This window comes from Branchiostoma belcheri, unplaced genomic scaffold (genome assembly GCF_001625305.1).
Source record: "Branchiostoma belcheri isolate BF01 breed outbred unplaced genomic scaffold, Haploidv18h27 scaffold50, whole genome shotgun sequence".
Lineage (NCBI taxonomy): Eukaryota > Metazoa > Chordata > Leptocardii > Amphioxiformes > Branchiostomatidae > Branchiostoma > Branchiostoma belcheri.
Genome location: NW_017804132.1, coordinates 271,682 through 297,282, shown reverse-complemented (window position 1 = coordinate 297,282; position 25,601 = coordinate 271,682). Strand labels below are relative to the sequence as shown.

General features: G+C 41.5%; 2 protein-coding genes across 3 annotated transcripts in view; one reads left to right on the top strand and one right to left on the bottom strand.

Moving 5' to 3' along the window:
- Positions 1–352: 352 nt before the first annotated feature.
- On the bottom strand, positions 353–14,153 carry LOC109480373 (proton-coupled amino acid transporter 3-like). Of its 2 annotated transcripts, none has more exons than XM_019782562.1 (9): positions 13,965–14,153; positions 8,669–8,830; positions 7,842–8,010; positions 6,852–7,049; positions 5,920–6,037; positions 4,444–4,567; positions 3,702–3,908; positions 1,281–1,473; positions 353–993 (listed from the first exon to the last, which is right to left on the bottom strand). In XM_019782562.1, exons 1-9 carry the CDS (start codon positions 13,972–13,974, stop codon positions 840–842), a joined length of 1,335 nt encoding a protein of 444 aa, XP_019638121.1. In that variant the 5' UTR covers positions 13,975–14,153; the 3' UTR covers positions 353–839. The 2 variants fall into 2 exon arrangements, with proteins under 2 accessions (XP_019638121.1, XP_019638122.1); XM_019782563.1 differs by lacking the exon at positions 13,965–14,153 and adding an exon at positions 9,873–9,952.
- A 2,509-nt stretch (positions 14,154–16,662) lies between these two features.
- Positions 16,663–25,601, top strand: part of LOC109480378 (anoctamin-4-like) — a 45,213-nt gene continuing 36,274 nt past the window's right edge. Inside the window, exon 1 of the mRNA XM_019782573.1 lies at positions 16,663–16,987. Coding sequence (XP_019638132.1) covers positions 16,819–16,987 — 169 coding nt within the window. The 5' untranslated portion in view covers positions 16,663–16,818. The remainder of the gene's footprint in view (positions 16,988–25,601) is intronic.

Here is a 25,601-nt window from a genome sequence, read left to right as displayed (position 1 = left end):
TTGTTATTACAACAATATTTGTGATCCTCGTTTCAGAATTTGTCAGAAACAGCACCCGCATCACGGAACTGTTTGAATCAATCAAGACATCTATAGAATAGTAATGATGCAAAGAAACATGTCGAAATACTGAAATTACAGTTACGTTTTTTTTTTCGTGAAGAACGATATGCAAAAAAAGCACCTTGCTTTATGAATGTATATTATATACTCGTAAATGTCCAGAATACTTCACATGATATCACGTCATATCACATTTGCACATTGACTCTTAATCGCGCTCCCTTAATTTTTGTACATCATATTCACAAAAGAATAATAAAACTGTAAAGATTGCACCATGGTTTCTTCAAACGTTTGAATTTCTCTAAAATTAGCCTCTCATGCAGTCACCATGTAAAACAAAACATGGTGACATACTACTTAGTTCTAATATCCGTGACTTTACAGATATCAAACATGTATTTCTTATACTACAACTTTACGGAAACGCCCAAAACTGAGACTTCTTTGCAGGCTAAGCCCAAGAGCCCTGGTAAGGTGTAACAAATCAAGATTAATTACCCCGGCATTCTATACGTTTTGTGTAACATTTTTGGCGACACCTCACAGGCGTAGCCTTTTTTGTGTGTCAGTTAGCAATGACTACGAATTACATCAAAACCTCCCATATGGGGTGAGATTCTTCGCGGTTCTTCAATGGCCTTGTTTTTGTATTAACCAAGACATCACTCTGCTATTTTATTACAGAAAAAGCAGCCATTTTGGGCAAGTTCATGGCAATTTATGTATTTTTGACTCATCGGCGTATTTCTTAGTTCCTTATACAGTCTTGAAATCTACATGTTGGCAGCTGTCATGTTGACGTAACAGGGAACCACCTGGAAACCGCTGGCGATCCCGTCAATAGCAGAGTAGGTGGAGGCTATGCCGCCCACCACACCAATCAGAATGAACTCTATGTGCCACGCCCACTCGTACGGCTGCACTTCTCTGTGGAAACGCAAGGGGGACAACAAGTCAGATATTGTTGTTGTATATTAGGTCATTCCATTAAGAATACCTTAGGGCGATCAATGGTTTTTTGTCTCATCCCCTCTATTTCCATCTCTTGCCCCCCCTCCCTCCGTCATTTTGAAAATCACCTTAGTTGACCACCCCCTCTTCTATATGGAATAACCCTTATACGGTTACCCCAGCAAAGAAAAAGCTCTAACCTGTTTTGTAAAAGTACTCTCCTTTTGATTGGGCGCTTGAGAAATACATCATAGAAAACTTACACTTCTGGCCAATCAGGGCTCGTCTGTCGGGAGAGTTTCAGGTAGAAAAGGGAGGGGAAGACGAAAGTGAGGCAGGTGATGGTTGAACCTCCGACCAGGGACAAGATGGCGCCGAAATGGGGCAGACTCTCTCCAGTAAACAGCACCAGTCCCACCAGCAACGTCCGGAGTAAGATCCGGAATACTCCAAACCCTGACGGAAAGATTCGACATAAGAAAACTTAAATACAGTATTACCTTCCGTGTACGGACGTATTGTGCTAGGTGTGTTTGTGTGTTTCCGTACAGTTATGTCTACCAGACATACAATTGGCTATACATGTATATCCTGGACCGTTCCTCGAGCTTCTGCCAGACGTCTGTAAATCAAGCAAAAGCCAATTTCCGCCCACGCACATAGGAACCTATACATATAAACCTAGCTCAAATTAGCGCCACCCAAAACAAAGCTTCCGTCCTCGACGTAAGAAATGTCTACTAGACTTACTATTGGCTATCCTGAACCGCTTCTCGATCTTGTGGCAAAAATCTGTTAATCAACCGAAACTTAATCTTCCCCCACTCACATTTGACTCCATGCATACAAACCTAGCATTAATTAGAGTCACCAAAAACAATACTTCCGTCCCGGAGGTGACCAAAATCTACTAGTCTTGCTATTGGCTATCCTGAACCGTTCCTCAAGCTCCTGACAAACATCTGTCAATCAAGTGAAACCCAATCTCCGCCCTCTCACATTGGAGACAAACAAGCAGATGCCACCCAAAACAATACTTCCAAAAGTCTGCTAGACTTACTATTGGCTATCCTGAACCGTTCCTCGAGCTCCTGACAAAAATCTGTCAATCAAGTGAAACCCAATCCCCGCCCACTCACATTGAAGACAAACAAGCAGACGCCACCCAAATCAATACTTCCAAAAGTCTGCTAGACTTACTATTGGCTCTCCTGAGCCGTTCCTCGAGTTCCTGACAAGTATCTGTCAATCAAGTGAAACCCAATCTCCGCCCTCTCACATTGAAGACATTCATTCATTCATTCATTCATTCATTCATTCATTCATTCAGACGCCACCCAAATCAATACTTCCAACGTACAAGCCTAGCTCTAATTAGCGCCACCCAAAACAAAAATTCCATCCCAGAAGAAACGTCTGCTAGACTTACTATTGGCTATCCTGAAGCGTTCCTCGAGCTCCTGACAAACATCTGTCAATCATGTGAAACCCAATCTCCACCCACTCACAACCCAAACATAAAACCAAGGACGTTCTATCAGGTCTTTGATGAAACCTAACATAAATTACCTTAAATTTGCACCACCCAAAACAATACTGTAAGAACAGGAGGAACAGAAAAAAACCCTTCTGGTCCCGGGCCGGGGTTCGAACCCACGACCTCCCGGGCATGCACTAGAGCTTCATAACCAGACGCTCCAACCGCTCGGCCGAAAAGGTCTAGACCCATCGGCAGGGTCAGTTAGTAGCGCCTATAAACCCCACACTGTTACAATACTTCCAAAAGTCTGCTAGACTTACTATTAGCTATCCTGAAGCGTTCCTCGAGCTCCTGACAAAAATCTGTCAATCAAGTGAAACCCAATCCCCGCCCACTCACATTGAAGACAAACAAGCAGACGCCACCCAAATCAATACTTCCAAAAGTCTACTAGACTTACTAATTTGGCTATCCTGAACCGTTCCTTGAGCTCCTGACAAACATCTGTCAATCAAGTGAAACCCAATCTCCGCCCACTCATAAATTACCTTAAATTTGCACCACCCAAAACAATACTGTAAGAACAGGAGGAACAGATAAAAACCCTTCTGGTCCCGGGCCGGGGTTCGAACCCACGACCTCCCGGGCACCAGAGCTTCATAACCAGACGCTCCAACCGTTCGGCCGAAAAGGTCTAGATCCATCGGCCGGGTCAGTTGGTAGCGCCTATAAACCTAAAAACTGTAACTGTAACACTACTCCCCCTTTTCTTTTCAAGATTCGTCCTCGAATCTTCCGAATTCGACATCCCTAGAGCGGCACTCTTTGCCAGAACTCCCAGGGCCGGTGTGGGAACCACTGTAAGAAACCAGGAGGAACAGATAAAAACCCGTCTGGTCCCGGGCCGGGGTTCGAACCCACGACCTCCCGGGCATGCACTAGAGCTTCATAACCAGACGCTCCAACCGCTCGGCCGAAAAGGTCTAGACCCATCAGCCGGATCAGTTGATAGCGCCTATAAACTCCCACTGTTACGATACTTCCAAAAGTCTGCTAGACTTACTATTGGCTATCCTGAAGCGTTCCTCGAACTCCTGACAAAAAATCTGTCAATCAAGTGAAACCCAATCCCCGCCCACTCACATTGAAGACAAACAAGCAGACGCCACCCAAATCAATACTTCCAAAAGTCTACTAGACTTACTATTGGCTATCCTGAAGCGCTCCTCTAGCTCCTGGCAGACGGGATTGATGACGATGATGAAGGCGAAGATGAGGTGCAGGGTGATGAGGATGAGGGAGGCGTACTTCAGACCCCCCGCAGTCAGGGTCGTCAGGACGTTGTTATCGCACTCCGACTTGTACACCAGGAAACCCGCAATGGACACTGGGAGATACATCAGCAGAAGAGCTGGGGTGGGAGGGGGGCAGATATGTTTATACATGCCATATGTATGTGTAAACTTGTCATTTTTTTTACGAATTTACCTTTATGGAGGACCAACTAACAAAATTTAAAGCAAAAATGGATTTCCAAAAGAGACGGACCTACAAAATACATTTTTATCACTCCTTATCTTCACTCACGAACACACTCAACCAGACATAAAGGTAGTAAAACTTAAGTAACTAGTACTCCAGTGTAAAAACTAGCCTCTATAGTATATAGAGTAGGACTTGTACACCAGGGTCATCGAGTGTTGTTTTCTGATTGTATTTTAGTATCAGTTCTTTTTTTTTCAAACTTTATACAGTTCCCAACCCGTGATATGACCCTTCTTCAAGGTACTAAGTAATTCTGACTGACTCACGTTTTACAGCACAGATATCATTGTTTAGGTCACCGAAACGTCGGCCGGATAAAACCCTTGGTTGTGTAAAAAAAAAAGAGTCTCTTTGGTCAGTGACCTTCCAACCTGATGAAACTATTCACGGACCAGACTGACCTGCAAAAGCCAGGACGACTGATCTGGAAAACTTCTGTGGTTCCTTCATGTCGTGTTGTATTGTGGGAAATGTGGACGCCCCTCCGAACGCGAACAGGATGGTTCCAAACGTCAGGAACACCGCCTGGGGAAACGATAAAATAAAATAGTTTTAGTCAATAATGAATGAAAGACCTTTATTGTACGTTTGTGCTCTAACAAGCTAAGTACAGGTCATGAATAGACAAGAAAAAGCATACAGCAACTAGAAAGGCCAATATTTGCTTTGGAGCAAATACAGCGATGGCTTCACCACATTTTACGACATGGCAGGGAAAGAATGAGAAACACAAGGGAAAACAATGCTTTACATTGATATAACTATAATATGAAGTAACATACAACTAAGACTACAACAGTTGGCTAGCTATTCCCTACATTATTGGTTAGGATTTTTAATTGCATAATGCAAACTGTTGATTTTCAAAATAAAAAAAACGTTCATGCCCCGCATTCCAATGCTGGAGCAGGAAAGCTTGAAATACCTACCAAAACACTTGAATACAGACATACTGTCAGTATGGAAATGGTCTGTGCAGGTGTTAATCAAGTTAAATCCCAACAGCCAATCAGCAAGAAGAAGAGAGGAAAGCTGCATGCCTATTGGTTGATGCCCTGCATTCCATTGTGATGACTCATGCCAAATGTGGTTAACACTGCCCACTGACACAGTAATACATTTGCTATAATACAGCCAAAAAACTCAAATAAAACCATTCTAAAAGCCTGTATCACAAAAATTTAAAAAACGCCTAAGGGTATTTGCCCACTGTACCTCCATACCAAATTTCAGATCCTTAGGCCCCAAAATGAAGAAGCTGAATCCATTTTAAAAAATGGCAGGAGAAGAAGAAGGAGGAGAAGAAACATCAGAGAAAACAATATGGTTTCACCAGACCACTTCGTGGTCTGGTGAAGCCATAATAATACTTAAACTATACATACTAATGTGAACTACTATTTACATTGTTCGACTTCTTCTCGCTTCTTGACGCAGTTATAGATGTACGAGCATATAGAACTAGTGATACATGATTTGTCAAGTTTCATGAGAAATATGAATTTTTCTGATTCATTTAAATGTCCAAAGTTGTTATTAGGAAACATTAAGCTGGCATTTGTTTATTTCTTTAATTTGTTTACTTGTTTTTTCATCTATTAAAATTGTGTATCCCAAAATGTATGAGAAAACACAACATTGGCCCATGGAACTTTTCCCTGATCCCATGGCATGCTGGGAGACGCGGTGCATTATGGGTAACATAAGCTAAAACCAAGATCTTCCCCACACAGCAATTAATCGGTGCATGCGTACTGTGTCCGATCCATATTATCATGCTAATATATTGCCCCCCCCCTTCACTCATCCCCATAGTGCCCCACGTCTCCTAACATGCAATATTAAGAAGGTCATTTATGAGACGCTATGAAATATACCTTAATGTCCTCTTCTTGGTCCTTCGTGTGTTTAAAGTTTGGGATGTCCACAAGAACCCCAATAAACATCAGTACACACGCCAACACCGTGGCAACAGTCGCAGCAACTGCCGCAGGCCTGAAATGGAACATGTAAGAAAATAAAAGCCTTCACGATTCTGCTTGAAAGCAATAACCTTTAGATATCATAGGTTCCTCAAGGCTACATATTTGGTCTGCCATTGATACATATTACAGTGTCCTTTTCGTTGGTTACTACGTAACAACAGATCGTCATTACGATTAGTGTCGATCCCACCCTTTTCAGCTTTAGTGCTCTTTCTCTCCGTTGTCACGTGGCGTTGTTTGGCCAATGAGTGCGCCTGATCGATCACCAAGCAACTATTCAAATGACAGACGAATAGAATATGTCCTGTCGTCCTGGCATTGAAGAGATAGAGAGAGCGTACTGGTGCTAAAAAGGCCGGTATCCAGGCTACATCCCTCAACGTCCAACAAGTCAACACAACTGAATCTAAGCTGATAGTTGGCTTAAACTCATGTGACGTCTTTCCGAGCACAAGAGCTATCTAAAACCATCTAAAATTCATGACCCTAGCATGTCTAGATCATGAGATATCAGAACCGGACGTTCTGCTGCAGTACAAGACCTACCCATCTACCTGGTGTCATGACAATCCATCCAAAGCGTCTTGAGTTATCATGCTAAAGCACACACACACAAACACACACACACACACACACACACACACACAGGAAGAATAGCCTCTTATGAGGCTAATTGTGGATCTGAATAAAACTGAAACTGAACACATCACACACACACACAAACACCACACACACACACACACACACACACACACACACACACACACATGCATGCAAACACTACTGAAAACAAAACCTTCTCGGCGAAGGTAATAGATGCTCACCAGAAATCCTTGGGCGACCCGAGCCATGTGAAGGGTGTGAGCGCGCCCGCCAGGATGATGAGCCAGAAGCAGAAGGAGAAGGTGCTGCGGTGAGGAGACAGGTCCTGCACCAGAGTCTGCAGGTTCTCGGCCGCCAGTAGCAGGAACACCGTGGCCACACCGAACAACGTCACGTTCACACAGACACTTACCGCAACCCTGGTGTCAGTAAACACAAAAATAGTTCAATATCTACAATGTCTACAGTTCAATATTGCTACTGCGATGTAGTGTGGGTTTAGCCTCTACCAGGCCTTTCTACGGGAATGCGGATCGTAGAATTCGGCAAAAAAAGAGAGTAAAATTGGCCAAGGGAGTCCGGCCGCGGGGAGGTAGTTTATTTCCCTCCGAAGTGCGCGGCCAGTCAAACCTACAAGGCGGCCAAACTCCCCTGGCAATTATTCTCCTACATATAGCCAGCGTAGTTAGTCTGGAAGAGACTAGTGTGGGTTCGTCAAGGCTCAAAAGTCGGCCCCCTTTTGACCGTACGTATACATTATCTTATGTGAAGACATGGTCACATTCGTCGTATGACGTCGTACAATTTTGATGTCGTAGAATTTTCAAGCAGAACCAACCGCCGACATGATATAAAACAACCTAGTTTTCCGAATCAGGTTAAGAAAAGACAACTTTATCCTCCTTGCTTTTCCGTAACAAGAATAACCTCAACCTGTAACCATGCGACGATCACACGACGTATGTGATAATGACTGATAATGGTTTCTTGAACTTTTCCCTTTAACCACGCATTTCATACATCTTCAGGGTTCCTAAATGCTACATTATTGGCCCACCACTATATGCTGTAGTATGAAGTTTTAGTATCAAAATGTTTTAAGAACATTTATTGAGTTAAAATAAACGACTACTGACAGCATAATAGATATTCCTTTTTGCATGCTATCAGCAAATTGATTAAAAAAAGTATCTGTGTTAGGATCCACTTACTTTCCAACCTTCCCGTAAGCCCTCTCGCCGATGGCGGGGTAGGGATCCCTGACGTGGTCCCTGTACTCCGGCCAGCGGAGCTGCAGGATGTTCCAACACCTGCCCAGCATGATGCCGTTATGTCCCGCCACGGCACAGCACAGCAGCAGCATCACCACACCGTTCCAACCTGGAGGCAAGATGGGGTTAGCTAGAAAGTTAAATTTGCAAAGGAAATACACAATGTTAACCTTCACATACCTATACTCAACAAATAACACTTTTTCTTAATCTGTCCTGCTACATAATGTAACCCAACACCACAAGGTGTCTGCTACGTCACCAGTTACCATCGACAGGCAGCCGTCTGGCCCAGGTCATTTGTTCATTTTTGTTAAGAAAATGAAAAAAAGAGAAACAACAAAAAAATGAAAGCAGAAAACGGTTGCCTGTTTCGTATTATAGGCTAGTTCTAGCTATTTATTGGTGGTACCAAAAATAATGCTTGTTTTGGGGCTATTTCAAACACTTCAAGTATGAAATGATTTCGAAAATACTGTATGCTACGAAATGGCAGTAAATGCCAATATCAGACATATTTCATTTTCCAGAATAATGTGTTTTTTTTGCCACCCTGAAATTGTATTATGTATTGGATACCTTTTAGAGACTATTGCCCTTTTCCCACTAGAATAAAACTGTCCAGATCGAGCCGAATCGATTCGCTTTGATCTGGCTTCGATCCTACTTCGAGGCGAATCGAGCCGGATCGAAGTCGGATCAAAGCGATTTAATTCGGCTCGATCCGGTCAATTCTACCCTAGTGGGAATTGGGCCAAATTACCTACCTGTATCAACGACTGCTCTCGGCAACGCCAGCACGCCGCTTCCCGCCATTTCTCCCACCAGGAACAGGGCGGCGGTAATCACCGTCAGACCCTTCTTCTGCGCATGCCCCGACTCCTGGATGGATCCAGCCTTAAACGGCGTGGACTCATCGTACAGTTCAACTGGAAGAGAAACAAATGTAGATTTAAGGGCCGGGAAATATTCTTGGTTTTCATAACTATCAATTGCAAGTTTGCCTTGTGAATTCGAGGGGAGTCATTCCTCAGCTAACCGACATCTCGCACACGCAGTCGTCCCTCAGTAAGACATCTGGAGCCGCATAGTTCCCGTTTAGAACTTTTATTCAGCCTATCAATTGCAAGTTTGCCTTATTCCTGTCTTTGACCTCATTCTGCCTGTCAATCCTCCCCACCCGCGTGCATGTCAACCTACTTTGGAGTCCCCTCATTCCCTGTGCGTGACCTTTTTGACCTGTCAATCTTTCCTCCACTCGTACGTGTGTAGCCTGACTAAATCTGCGCTCCTAGCGGCCGGCCCGGAAAAACACCAGCCGCCCCCCAGTGGGGTACGGGCGGGCCCCAGGGTCCGGTGGGTGGGGGTAGGCTCCAGGGTCCGGGCGGAGGGTGGCGACTCCAGGGTCCAACAGGATGACTGGGTACGGTAGATTGATGATTCTTCGGTACAGGGGACTGTTGTGTAGAGGAGTTCAGCGTGTTGTTTGCTGGTCCGTTCTCTGGAACCGGAGCCGTGCGTCCCTGCCCTTGTGTGGAGGAACGGCTTCCCGTGGGGGGACCGGAGGGCCGGCGGGCTGGGCTCGGGGTTGGAGAGGTCTGATTCCGCATGGGCTGATGGCGAGTGGGTGGGCGCGAAGGTGACTGGCGCTGCTTGCTTGTGGGAGCACCGATTACTACATCTCTGTATGAGCGGATCGGAGAGGGTTGATTACTAGCAAGCTGGCTCCTTCTGCCTTTGTATTCGCCCAGACCTATGAGGGGGTTCAGTGCTCTCCTAAAGTTTATAGCAGCCAGCACTCGAGTCCCATACCTGTTCAGATGGTAGCCATCAGGGATTTCTTGATTGTTCCTGAGCTGGAGAGGTTGGAGTTGTCTGTGATATGTACATAGCTTGTCTCATCCGCAACTACTTTTAAGAATGAGTTGATGTCATTACCTATATCAAGGAGGTAAAAAGAGACCTCCATGCCTATATCCATGAGGTGTGGGTCATCCCTTGGGAGAATGGGTGAGAAGACAAGATTAGTGCTGGGGTACTTGTCGTGGGCGACGTGGACGAGCCTCCGAAATCCCTCGGTTTAATACTGTAGCAGCGTCGCGCGCGTCCCGGACATCATTTGTGCCGATGTGAAACAGAATCACCTTAGGGGCAGGAAGGGCAGAGTTCTGAATGTAGCCCTCGGCTTCTGTTAGATTGAAAGTTACATCACTTTTGGCACTTCTGTCAGGGTATAGGATTTCAGGTTTGATTGCCTTTGTGTTGCTGTCGCCCAGGATTAACACGTCCAGCGGCTGCTCTTTGTTGTGATGATTCTGTGCCGCTGTCTCCAGACGTGATGCGTTCTCCATATTGTTCACACCCGGTTGTTTTGTACTTCTTCCATTGTTGTCTTGCTTGCGGCGTTTTGCACTTGTACTTGAAGTGTCAGCTTGTTTGTCACCGTCATTGTCCAACACCTGGAAGCGGTTTTGCACATTTTTGCGAATTCTTGTAGCAACTTTTCTGCGCGTTCTGCTGGTGAGGTATAGGTCTGAGTTTCCACAGACTGCGAAGGATACTGTTCGGGTTATAAGCAGACACACAAACCGACAGCTCAGCCACCCAAAGCATTACTTCCTTACCCGGAAGTAATTCATAAATTAAAGATGCAATAAGGAGTGACATTTTTACCTTCGCCAAGAAGGTTAATAAATTTATATTTTCTCTATTAACGTTATGGGTGTTGGGTTTGTTTTTTGTTTTTGTTTTCTTTTTGGATGCTGCACGGGGAACTAGCTACAGGGCTAGCAAGTTCTCTCCAAGCAGAAGTTGTGGGGGAATGATCGTTATCTTTTTACATATGGCCGGATTTTTTTTTTTTTGTCGCTACCCCCACCACCCGTCGGTGGCCGCGGACCTTCTCTGGCTAATGGATACTGCCTGGCCAATTTGATACTGTCTTTTTGCCACCGAGAGTGATCTGCTTGGAGATTAGCTAGCAAGAACACACGCAAGACTAATAAAACCAACCGTTGACAAAGGCGTGAATTACCCTTGCGCGAACATGTGAATTGGACCTGCACGAACATGTTAATAGCCTCTATGAAATCCGAGGTCCTTTCTTAAGTTTCTACTCGCCGATTGGAAGCAGTCTTATTGGAGCGCGAAACCTTCTCTCCGTGGCAAAAAGTCCCTCGGCAGCAAATCGTCCCTCGCGGCTAGCCTCCTGTGCAGGCCCCGCGGCGGTGGGGAAGAGTTTTTAACGCATTATTTTAATATAGCCGGCCATCCAACATAGCCGCCGAGAGAAGCGTGGGCGGAAAGCAACCTTCTCTCGGCGGCTATGTTGGATGGCCGGCTATATTAAAATAATGCGTTAAAAACTCTTCCCCACCGCCGCGGGGCCTGCACAGGAGGCTACCTCGCGGCGGCATATTACTCGCGTCGCTCAGAGAAAAAATTACGCCGACGCCCAACAAGACTGCGAAGGAGGCTAGGCATTGCCGATACCTACTACAAAAACTTAGTGCCTTCGGGATCACTGGTTCGCCAGCCATGTGGTTTCAGTCATATCTCTCTGAGAGATTTCATTGTACAGTTACGAATGGTCAAACATCTAATTTCTGTAGTGTTGAATATGGAGTGCCCCAAGGCTCCATCTTGGGGCCTCTGCTTTTCATAATGTATGTGAATGACTTGCCAAGTTGCATCCAGTCATGTCGGGTAGCCTTATAATATGCCGACGACACAGTGGTGTACTTCAGTCATGCAGATTTAGACACTATAAAGCGCACCCTACAGTCTGATATAGATCATTTGCAACAATGGTTCCTAGCAAACAGTCTGTCAGTAAGGCTATGCTAATTGGCACAAAGACGCGACTGGAAGGAAAGGACCAGTTGCAGTTGTATATGAGTGGAAGTGTTTTGGAAGTGGTAAATTCTTTCAAGTACCTTGGCATAATTGTGGACAGTGAATTGAAATGGAACTATCACATTGATCATGTCTTATCAAAATTGAAACGAACACTTGCAGTAATGCGTCAGGTCCAACCATTCGTAAATCAGGCTGCTCTTGTCACTTTATACAATTCAATTTTCTTACCACACTTAACTTATGCATGCACAGTATGGGATGGAGCGATTTTGGTGCAGTACGACAAGCTGCAAAGAATCCAAAACGGGTGGAAAACTTATTCTGAAAGCTCCATATAGAACACCATCAGTAGAAATCCTATCGCGCCTTGGTTGGAAGACTGTGAAGACTATACATCAACAGCTAAAAGCTCTGCTGGTGTATAAGGCCTTGAGAAATGCACTGCCACCATACATGAGACGAGTCTTCAGCCTGAGAAGGGATGAAGTGGCACGGAATACCAGATCAGCTTCTACTGACTGTCTCATCCCTCCGAGGCCGCACTTGGAAGCTTACAGAAGAAGCTTGGCTTACTCCAGCTCAGTGGTATGGAATAACATCCAGCCCCACATTAGGGCAGCACCATCCATCCATACCTTCAAGTCACTTATGGAACAGACATAACTGGGACTCACCATGGACTTAAATTGGCTACGAACCTAATGACTTATTTGTGAACTTATTCATTTACTTATTGTATTGATTTAATTACTTATTATTTATGTTTGTATGGATTTGGTTCTTATCCGTGACCCCTCCCCTCAACTTCGACCTTGTTGAAAAGCGGCCTTGCGCCGAACAAGCATTTCGAAGAAAAATAAAGGCTTTGACTTGACTTGACACGCACTTTCTCTGCGTCAGGCCTTCTCTCGAGCTGTCTGTCTCAGACTGTCTTCCTAACCCACAGAACACCCAGCTTTTATTCTCAAATCACAGACAAAGCTACAGATTGCAAGTCAGACAATGCAACATTTAGCACCTATATGACATGTCCTTGATGTAGAAGGGATCAAAGCATCGAATTTGCATTGACCAGATTATCATACTGGCCACAACAAACTTCAATAGCCGACTGCCTCTTGCAATATACATAAAAGTGTCTTTTTCAACCCCTTACATAAACACCGTGACTCAAAAAGTTCCACAGTCCAAAGCCTGGTGGTGGCCCGTATTACATTGTGTAAATTTGCTGTGATCTAATGTGCAACGATTTTCATCATCTTGTAGGCTACCTATGAATAGTTTTACCCTCAATATACACTTTCTTATATGGCATCAATGTTGTTGCGGCCGTCGGCTCTTGGAGTTGTAAAGGTGTTTTAGACGGCTTACCAACCTCCATGCAAATATACCTGTCCGGAAATCAACTTAAAGGGTTGCGTTACAGATTTTAGAACTTTACTTTTACATAAACCTCTGGCTTATTGAATACATAGCATGGTTTTAAATCGTCACTACGTTGTTTTTTGAAGATGGTTTTTGAAGATGATGATCGTCTCAAAACAAAGCTACAAACGATTTGTAAATATATAGTCTCTTTGCTAAGCCCCCACCTAAATCTTTAGTAAACTTTGATGAAGGTTACAGCCAGACTTCCGGGTGAAACAAGGAAGTGGATATTAGTTCTCAAGAATTAATAGAGTTGCTTGATATATTTAATTTTGTATTGCGTAACATACAATTACGCTTTAGCCACTAGAGTAGCAGAAAAGACGCAAAGCATGGTGACAATACAACATACAACACGGTCACATTCGTGTTGCAGGGTCATCGTACAATTTTGCTGACGAAGAATTTTCAAGCAGACTGTGACAGAACTAACATCCGAATCTAAAATAGCCTTTCCGGCACAATACAACTGAATTTCGACCGATATATGTACGACGTCGCGCGACTGTTCCAAGAAATTACCCCTCGATCAGTTTGCAACAGTCGCAGTCACGTATATGATCGAATAATACTAGTAGAGCTTCACCTTTCAACAGGTGAACTCTCACCTAGTGACATATTACCCCGGTCTCTCGCTGACAAAAGACGAAACAGAAGTTCCTCCAAAATATTAAAGAAACTCTCACTTTATAACACTGCTTCTTCGAGTCTCAGTAGGACAGTCAAGAAGTCACTCGAAACTTAAGAATTGCAGCGTGTAAACAGATGAACTCTTACCTTGTGACATTTTGCACCCCTCGCCGTCCAAACACGAAACACAAGTTCCTCACAAATGAGGAACTCTTTCACTCTGCAACACTGCTTCTTCAAGGCTCAGACAGACGGTCGAGAAGTCACTCGAACTTAAGAACTGCAGCAGACGTCTTGCCTTGTGAGTTGGATAATGACCTTTGCATGAATTGTCATCACATGACGGCCACGAGTTAATTATTAGTCTTACCGCCTTACGAGGGCAACGCCCCCTATAGGTGATTGAGTCATGCGTTTTATTTTTATGGGCCATGCAATATTTGTCTGTACTTCGTTTAGCGATTCTTGATTGATAGAACAGAATTAAAGGCATAGACGAAGGGAAAATTAGACTTAAAATTACAAGTCGATAGGAGGCGGAGTTTATTGGTTCCTTCTGTTGACTACCCTTTATCAATGTTTACCTTCGACGCGGTGAGCGGAATAATGGCTCCCCACGCCCGTACATCAACACCCCCTTGCGATATAGGTTGAAACTGCAGATCTACTTCACCTTCATTGAGGGGAAGAGCTGCATACTAGTAGTCGATCACAAAATGATCACTACGGTACCAGCAATAATTGGCGTTCTCATTTCTCTTATGGCTGATTATGATATGTATAAAGATGCCTGCAATATGCTTCAATGTAGTTTATATCTCTGTGGATACAAGGCGTGGTCGTGCGCACTTCAAAGATTTTAAACCGTGAGTCCTGAGGTTTAACGTATGATTAGTGAAGAACATGAAGACATGAAGAACGCCTTCCTCAAATTTATTTGTAAGGCCACACCAAGTAAATTTTATGGATGACGTCCGCGCGCGCATTGATTTTGGCCTGTTCCTAGAAAAAAAACAAGAAATTCTGCTTCCTGTAACTATGACCAAAGAGTCACGACAGTGCTGCAAATCGTCAGATTGACGTGGAACCCGTAACGCGAAAACAGGACAGGACGACAACTGCTGTTCCACCTGATTTATTGCTGTTTTGTATGATGAATAAAAGACTTCTTGCTTGTTACACTGTGTCACCTCATTCAATTTGTGTCCTAACATTTGTCGTCTCTTAGTATATTTCTAATCTAGGCATCTTGTTTTTTATGGCCCTTCTTGTTTTTTTTTCGCCCTCTCGCATTAGATTTAGGGTCTCCAAAGGACGTCATCCATAAAATTTACTTGGTGTGGCCTAACAAAACCCACCTGAAATTATTGATGAGTATGTATTTCTAATGAGAATGATTGTTTTCCTCTGCCTCTTAATGGGCCGAAACATGAAAATCGATTAATGAACTCCGGGTTCTGAATATTTATTTCACAATTTCATACTTCTTGTCATCGTTATAAAAATATATGTTGGTTAAGGATGAACCTAATTGCTGGGTCGCGACCGGTCACATATAATGTACGTCGTATAGTCGCAAACTGAATTTAGTTTTGGGGATAGTCCGTGTGTATGTGTCCTGCAAAAACCAGCTGTACTGTCGCTCATTTGTTGTCATATTATCTATTCCAGTATCCCTTCTATTTTTGCGTTATGACGTTATTACACTATATTCATAAAACAAATTTAGAGCTAGAATATAATGGTTGCATATGAAGCTACGACTCTTAACTTGCCCTAAATTCAATTTGTTCCAAAAATATCCAGGTTGCCTCAATGATGAAATAATTCCAAATGTTCTTTTCTCCTATCTTGTATTGATTCTAGACGGTCTGTACTGCCTGTTGTCTTTCTGTGGAAAATAAGATTGTGTTCGATTTTTCCTCCTTCCTTCCAACCATGATTTGATTAAGACGGGTACATGGCTAGCCTAGTGGCTACCCTGTCTCTACTCTTAAAGCTATCATCCTTCAAGAACATCACAATCTCTCAAGCCATCGCGAAGGTCGTAATATTCCTTAATCGGGTCACAATCGTGAGGTCGTCGTACGATTTTGATGACGTAGAATATATCTTCAAGCAGGCTGTGGCACCAGGAACAGGGACAGCCGCCGACAAAGATCCAACCTTTCTGTAGCGAGTGTTCTGAACTGCAGGACACATGCATGGCTATCTCAAGAATGCTTTCAGTTTGAGATTGATCGTGCGACGACCGTACGACGCCCTTAGAATAGTTTCAGGACAAGTAGGATGATCTAGAGAACTCAGAAGTGACCGTTCCAACGTGCTACACCGCTGGACGGACTGTCCTGGCGTGGGTCAAGTGGGCTTGACCTCTTGGTAAGTGTTTTCCCGCTGACTATTTGCACATACATTGAAACTGGACACTGGATCTGTTACCATGTATTTCAACTTGGAACCCAGATGTAACCCTAAAACTTAAACATATGTCTGGCGTTTAGTTCAGGGGGTTATACAATATTTGTATATAGAAACCTCCTGACTTTATAGCCTAAAACATTTTATCTCCAAGCAGATATTTGGACGGAAAAATAGTGTTTTCTGACAAACAAAGCTTGACAAGCTTTTCTTTGTCGGTATGTCATCATAAAGAAAAATGTCAAATTTTCGTGTTGGAAAAAAGTTTAACCTATTACACAATACACTCGTGATGTACAGGATATGATAAAATAACCACGCCCAGTTACCATGGCAACCAAATACAGCCCCGCCCACGCTAAAACGTGCAGTGAGCCGTCCCGTGACCTTTACCCCCACATCTCCGACCACGCCCTTCTAATTAGCATATTCGGCCATATTGAAAACATCAGAGGGAAGAGAGACATCCGTTTTATCGATCGTAGTAACACACCAAGACTCTGTGTTTTTCTAGGGCGTTCCTTAGAAGTGTTTGTACCTTAACCCTTCAGTAGCTTTGCGGGGATAAGGCCCCGTGCGGTGGATGCAGTTTTATTCTTCCGTACCGAATAGAGTTAGTCCCGAGGAGCAAGCCATGGCGAGTGGGTACGGCGGGTACATCGGGCCCGGAGACCCGAGCGCGGCCCACCCGCCCCCGATAGGATTCGAGATGCAGCCGACCGGAGGGCCAGCCTACCCCCCTCAACCTCTAGGTAAGGAATTATTTCTTCCTTATACAATATTTACTGAGTTCAACATGTTAGTATGTAAGGGTACGCCGTTGTTTTATGTCGACGTGGGGAGGGGGGCATGGTGTGAACTTGATTCATGAAAAATTCAAACGCGAATTGTTTTCGTGTTTACTTGAACTGTTGTACTTACCAGTAGGGGTCTTTTAGAGATAAACATGTGTTTATCTGGTCTACGTATCTGTTTGGATCGTATCTTTCTTGAATAGTGAGTTTTAAACGATTTTAGACATGTTTACATAACAACAAGTGGCAATTTCTACGGTCCAGGCTGTGTTTGTTATGGGTAACTTGGAGGGGTTTTGTTGGGAATTTGAAGGGAATTTTATAGATTTTTATCAAAAAAATTCTGCATAATTTCCCCTGACACATTGATAAGAGATTTGGTGTGTTTACATTTTCACATCAGTTCTTGGAATTTCACAAAATCAAGATATCAAAGAATGTTGTTACCAAAAGCAACATCATTTTGTACATTTCTTTAAACATTGTAGGACTTTGTAGGATATAATACTAGTGTTATGTTTTATTTTTTTCTTGTTGGAACTATTTTCTCATTTTATCAAGAGCAAACGAACTGACAGTTTCATAAAAAAATGCCGTAAAATCTAGAAATGTTTTCGTGGTGTCCTCTCAACCATGGATTTACGCCTCTGTGAATATGCAGTTGTACAGTATTACAATAGTATTAAACTGTACGATACAATAGATTTGTTCAACTGGGAACTAAAAGCCATCCAATTGTACAATTTCAGAGTGGCAAAACAAACAAAAAATATTCTAGATGAGGAAATCTGTCTGATATTGACATTTACTGCCATTTCTTAGCATATTTTTGTCGTCATTTTATACTTGAAGCATTTTGAAATAGTCCAAAACAAGCCATCTGAGGAGTCTTTTTATTTTTGTTTTGGGTACCACCCATAAATATTATATGTAGTAGCTAGAACCAGCTTACAATACAAAACAAACAACAGTTTTCCATTAGCACCTTCACATGTTTTGCCTCACAGATATCAGTATGCTATGGGATAGGGTTGATTCAACTTACTACATTAAAAGAATGACAAGAATTTAAAGAAAATTGACTTTGAAAATGCATTTCAACGTCCCGAATTTGCATTGGATGCCTTTGAAATACCACAAAAATCCTCTTTTTCTACTGCAAAATTACGTTACTGAAGAAGTAAATAAATTTAGTGTTGATCAAAGATTCAAACATGTTTGTGCAGTTAGCAGAACTAAGTGCTGATTTATTATTTATGATGACAGCATTGTCATCATTTATGATGTTGAATACTGGTAATAGCTTTCTGCTGTTTTTTGTGTGTTGGGGAATTTCGGGAGATAAGTTTGGGATGGAAGCACAATTGCAGTACATATGTATAATCTGAAAATCAAATTTCTAGTATCTAAATTTAATGTATCAGTATGTATGTTACTGTACTATACTTTGATTACGATGACGGATTGGGAAAAATTTTTGTCCGTCATGAGTAGTAAAATTCCATGAAATGACAGAAAGACGGACACTGGCTCCTAGAACTATTCTGATCTACAACTAAATGTACAGTCATGTACATGTAATTGTACAAAGGCCACTGATAACATTAAACAACATGTTACAGTGTAAGTAAATACTACAGAGTCTTGGATAGCTTCCAGGCTCAATATAATGATTTACCAAGAATAACTGCTACAGTTACTGTGAACCATGAAACTTTCGCAAACTGTTTCAATATTTGTTGTGACCCTTGCAAATTCGAAACGCTGTGAAAATCTTCTTTAGAATTTACTCTCCTAGTACCACGACTATGAAAAAAAAGTTCGTTATAGTTTTATCTCTTTGGTAAGTCATTGAAAAAAAGCCTTTTTTTACTGAACTAAGCTTAAAATTTTAAGATTCTAAGATTTTCGGGGCACAAAACCTCCGTACCTATATCTAAAATTTGTTTCGGTACACAGCGCTAATTGAGATTATCCATTTTTTATTATTAAGTAGCTTGTGTGATGATTGTCCATCTTCTATATCATGTTAGTTTGTTATGGGAAACGTGAATTCAAACTGATACTGTTAAACAAATACTAAGTATAGCTTATTTACATCACACCATGTAAACATACATGTATGTTATGTACATGTTCCTTACATGTACGAGGGGTGTTCAATAAGTTATTGGTTTCACCCAGAAACAAGGGAAGGGTTTGGTCCAGTGCAGGTTGGGTGCAGGTAGACATCAGAAATACTCAGTACATTGTACAGCTCAAATTTTACCTGCACTAAACATGTAATTTGCATATGCAGGTGGTATTTCCAGTATGAAGAAAGGTTAAAAAAAGCTACCTTGTAGTTTATACATCTATCAGAATCTGGTGTTTTATGTACATTATTGATGGGTTTGACTTCTTTTTTTGGGGGGCAGGGTCTGAAGAAATATAATACTTACTAGTATCTGATGACTGGTCGACTCAAACAAAGCCACATTTAGATTTACCTGTATTTACCAGTAGTTAGACATGTTGATCGTATCTGCACTAGGAAACTTTTACTGTGGTTTAACTGTTTGCCTCTCCTCTTTGTTTGTTTGTTTTTCCTGTGTGTAAACACTGCCTATCTGATCTCTCTCTTTTCTATTGTCTCCTACGATTTAACCAAGCAGATATTAAAGTAGTGTCGGTAGATGGAAAATTTTATCACATGGTCAAATTTTTCTGCCAAAGAATTTAGATCTAGTACTCCACATTTTCTGACATATTTATGTAGTATTTTTTTCGGCACAAATTTTTCACATGCAAGTTTTCCACACAAATTTTTCACATGCAGAAAACCTGTCCGCCTTCCGAAGAAAAGATGTTGTTTTCAGTGTTTGTCTCCAAATTGGCACCCTGACACTTAATTCATGTGTTCAGCACACACACTTTTCTTGCAGTTTGACATTTGGTTCACTTTATTCCTAACGATTTAACACTAATTAGTCTGCCCAACAGGTTTTCATGTACTGTAAATGCTTTATTTTTGGCAGGGAATAAATTTTGCAGTAGGAGGGGAAAATTTAGGTTTTCAGTGTTTTACGGGTGGTTAAAACATCTCCATAAAAAATTAATGCTTATGTACTACTGTAGAAAGGGGTATTTGTGGTGTCGTGAATTTATGGTGTAGAGGTCACTGTAAAAATAAATACTCTGCAAACATTTTATGATTTACTGTGTACATGTGCCATGGTTTTGTTGTCATTTGTCATACAAAATATAAGTTATTATAACTCAAGGTCACAATTTACAAAATACAAATTCTGCTCAAGGTCACAACATATAAACGTATGTTATACTCAAGGTCACGTCATACAAAACATTTATTCTCAAGGTCACAATCTGTAGAATAAGATGTACACGTGAGATATGATTTATGAAACCATGAATATAAAACTTCTGCGAATATAAAGTAATTTACCGTATTTCATATCCATGTTACAGTACTACTACATGTATGTATTTGCAAGTTTCAAAATCTGAAAGCCTTGCCAATACAATATTACCAGTAAGTAGTCCTAGTGAAATACATGTAGATTGACAGCAGAGTAAATTGTGTTAGTAAGTTCTCTTGAGGTCAGACCTCACTTGGGACATGCCTTCCAGAAAGGAGCAACCACCAGTTTAGCAAGTGTCCATGCCAACACTCATCAAGTCAGACTGTCACAAAGTTTAAAGCTTAAAAGTGCGTATGGGTTAAGCCCCTGTCACACATAGCTGAATATGGCCCCCTGAAACAAGTTGCCTAACTCTCCATGGTTAGGAATAGGAGTGGGTCTTGAGCTGGGTTGACTGCAGGTGTTAGGCAAGGTCGGCTACTGTTCTGCTGCACCAGACAAATGTTTCAAAATGTTTCAAACTTTCGGGTGTGGACAGGAGGTTCGCCCATCATGGTTGCAATTGGCTGGTGTTCAGAAGTACATGTAGGTCAGGCATGGTTGACTTTGAAATCTGACTCCAACTTCAACTCAAATTTGACTCTATTTATGGTCTAAAATCTGGCCAGACTGCACCAGCTAACCTTGGTTGTCTGGTGTTCAGGGGAAGGGTCTGACTGTGTGACTGGGCTTTTGCTGCACCTGTGTACCATGCATTTCCCAAAAATGAATTTTGAGGCCTGAATTAGGTCAGTACAGGGCAGAACTAGTAAGGTTAGGCTATTATGTGTGTAAATGCAATTACAAGCTTTCATTCGGCATGAAACTTTTGAAAGTGTTACAAGAGTGGGAAATAGTAGTACAAGAACATTCTGTATTCTATATTCTGTATATATATATACAAATGTATATATTTAGCCAGTATAACCGCCCTTTGGTGTAACAGACCAGCTTTGAATTCACAGGCACGTGGCACAGTGGCAGTTGCCTAAAGTATATAACACTGAACAATCTGTTACAAAATGTACATGTACATATAAAATTTGCATCATGCATAGGCCATGTACATCGTGTATAGGCCATAGTCAATTGCTCCTTTGAGGGTTTTTTTTCCACTTTCATATACTAAAGAATAGAAGAAATATTACTTAGGCACATCTTGAAGCAGGCTCTGTCTAAAGTTACAAAAGTAGAAAATCTAGCTTGACTACTACTCACTAGGCCAGTTCACAACCTTTAACCTTTAGAATTAGTTGACCCAAATTTGACCCCACATATCCAGTTCAAATGCCCCAGTTTCATACATTTGTAACTCTCAAAAACTACATGAAAGCACTAACCTCCTATAAATTGATTGTGCTCATGGTTAGAAACTTTCATGGAAAGATCTGTTAATTTTTTTCACAGCCGGGGCTACAACACACAGGTGGCCTTGGGTAGAACAATACTATTCAGAAAAGTAAATTTAGACTGCTTACTGTAGCATGAAAAAGGTGTTCAAACACGATAATTGTGCTCGACATCTTAGAGGTTATACCAACTGAAAAACAGAGGTACTGTACTAGAACAGTACAAACTTTTTCACTGCAGTAAGTTACAGACTACTGTATATCTTGAAATGTTTGTGTTGGTTTATTGTAACTTCGCAATGTTTTTTTTAATATACGGTATGTTTGTTTATTGCTATAGATTTATTTAGGCCATGAACCTAAATCACTTCGAAAGTCATGTTACTCGAAATTAAATGCCAATGAAAATGATGCATTTACCGTACAGTAATTTGTTACGATCTATACTAAAGATAAGGTTTTATTTGACTAAGGGGCGAGAAGTGTTCAGTAGATGTTTGTGTTGTAGGCAGGTCACCTTTTGGTTAACCGTGCAGGTATTTCATGACGTAAGTTTGACAGGTGTCATGACAGTCTGGTGGTTAGGGCGGTTGTCTTAGAATCTAAATTGTAAAGGTTCTGGGTTCGAATCCTTAGCAGACTGCTGTGTTGTGCCCTTGGGAAAGGCAGTTTACACTTATTTTCTCACTCAAATTAGGTGAAAATTATTACCTGTCTACAGTTAGGGATGTCCTCTCGGATGGGACATAAAGCCAGAGGTCCCATGTTTGAGAAAGTCACACCTTAAGCACGTTAAAGATCCCAACACACATCGAAAAGAGTAGGGGTCCAGTGTGAATGGTTGAAACCTTATAGTTATAGTTACACTACTCTGGTCTCATGTAGCAAGAGTAGCTTCTGTACAATACTGGTGTGTTACTTGTACACCTAAAGGTGGTATTGCAAAACAAACAGACTCCACCCATACATTGTGAAGTCAGTGTACTCTAGTCTGTTCAGACTCCTTCAGGCATAAGGAAAGGCAATTGTGAGACTAGCCTGGAAACCAGACTGTTCCCAGGGCCTTTGCAGGCCATCTCCTTAGCTCTAGTCTAGGGCCAAAATGCCCCCAAGGAAAGTTTATAGTCTCCATAAAATAGACCATAGCTCAGGAAGGAACTGCCTTTCAATGTGGATACATGATATTGGCCCTAGAACCAAGGAGCTGGCCTGTGTGGGCCCTGGAAACAGTCTGGCGTCCAGGCTAGAGTGAGTCACGCACAGTCGGAAATTTCCACTAGTTCCAGTTCCGTCCTGAGCAAGGGTTATTTCATTCAACACGTTTGAACGGTTATGAAATGTAAACAACTCTATGTGGTTGGGTTATTCCATGAAGTATATTTCTTGGGGATGAGATCTATAGTTACCTGTTGATTTTGTTTTACATTTCATACACCTGTAAGCAAAAGGATTTTTACGATGGATTAGCCCAGAATTTAGAATATGATTGTATGCTACTTCGAAAAGATTATGAGTGATTATAGATCATTCCAGCACACACAAACACAAACACACACATACATTGTACACACACACACACAAAATTAATGTTGTGTTTCTCATTACAGTCCTGAAAAAAGTTGGTAGGCACCGATTCACTCTCTCCCGGTCTCTTCTTCTTTTTTTTAGATTTCGGCCAAAATTATCCAACAAACCACAACTAATTGTACATTCTTTTCTATCTTTTTCTGTCACACCAAAAATGATTCTACAACATTTTAATCAGAATTTGTCAGGTCAACCCTCAAAAAGACTAGGATTGGCAGGTTTTTGCTAGCATTGGTGGTTTAAACCAGGAACATATTTTTTTCCATGGGCCTATCAAGTACCACACCCAGGCACTAGTCTATAAGTACTTATCAGTAAAAGAATTCCAGCTGTTTAGAATGGTCTAAATACTTCTAATTTTCCCTAGTGAGGATGCTATGAGGGTATGTATGGGGAGACTCTGGCAACACTTTATAGCATGGAGGTTAAAAACAAAAGGTCTGTTTTGTGGGCAAAAATGTTATCAATTTTTTTAGATACATCCAGGTATGAATATTTTTCATATTTCTATTTTAAAAAAGTGGTTATCTACAAGTATTCATGAAATAAAATGGCTCACTACGCCTCTTGAAAAACACATGCAGACCCTCCTGTATGCCAGTCAAAGCCCAACCCTATGTCTAGCCGTGTTTATGTCTTATAAGAAGTGATACAACCTTAAAAGTACATTTATAATCAAAAGTGTTATGGAAAATATCATAAGTATGAACTATGTATAGTTTACAATTCATGTAGTTTTTTTTTTTTGTACCCCTTTTAAACATTACTGATTTGTCCCTTTTGCAGATCTGGAGACAAACATCCAACACAGACGTAGTAATTATTGTTGTGCCCATATATTTAACAAGGCTGGCAATTAAAAAGGGCGAGGTTTTATCATGATTGTATAGTTATTACGTAAATAGTGTTGAATACTAGTTTTAGGTAATGGCTTGGTACATTTTCAAATAATTTGGTAAATTAATTAGTTTGCATTTTTTTGTATATTGCTCTCAATGTACTAAACAGGAACTCAGGTAATTTATGTAAACATCTTCGCTATTTGTTTGGATGTAATCAAATTGACTGTGGTGTTTGTGTTGCTAATTTGATATAGAGGCTTGATTGACAGGAAGAGAGGCTTTCACCCTGATTGTTGTGGTCCAATTAGAAGCCTTGCTTTTCTAATTAGATTAATACATTACCTAGGGACCTTAGCATCTCCTACATCAGTACATGTACATTTGGCCCAGTTTTCTTGGATCGATAAAAATAAAGTTAAGTGTCCGCTTTTAGGAGTAATGTGAAAGGGTGTTAGGAGCAATATATAGCTTTTAACTTTTTTGTTAACTTCAGTAGGAATAGGAGTTTCATGTTGTTAGTCAATTCTTGAGTTTATTTTGAACTCGGGAAAATGTATATTTTTAACAGTTTATAATGACAATGATAAATAATTGCACTCAATATTTTTATTTCTAAATGTTTATGACAATTTGACTAGCCATACTTTTAGAATTGATACACTTGAATAAATCAGTGTTGATTTTTAATTTGCAAAATGCATATATACATGTATGTATGGTGATTTGCAAATATATCTTATATTTACTTGCAATTCTGGTAATTATCACTAGGTGGCTCTACAGACTGGATACATTTTGTACCTTGCCCATAAAGGTCTCATTCCGGTATTCTTCCGCGTGGGTACTCTAAAGTAGATCGTACTAAAAATTAAATGCGTGTATGGATGTGTGTTTATATCCGCCAGAAATTGCATTTTAGCTAAGTCAGTTGGCGTAAACCGCTTGTGATATGAGAGGTTGTTTGTATGTGCTAAAATTAGTGGGTAAGTGTTGACATCCGCACGACAGGTCGGATGTTTACACGCTGTTGTGATGGGTAATGCGGTCAGGAGGTAGCAGCGCTGGAGGACCTCTGGCGGAGAGTGGCCAAGTGCAGTTTATAAATAAATAAAAAAAGATTGTTGGGTTAGATCTGGTTGGGAATTTTTTGACGTAATGTAGGGCCATTGTGCTCAAAATTGATTGGATAGACTAGATGGCTGTCATTCAAATTATTGGGTTTTGGCCTATGTAAAGTTACGTATTTTGCCATAGGCGGTTATAGTTAACAAAAACTCACGAATGAGACCTTAAAACAGTAGTAATGCATAATGCATGATAACAGGCAGGGTTGTCCCTATGGTCCAATCATGGCATATTTTGCTGGGTAAATTCCTGGGTCTTTGAGAGCTTC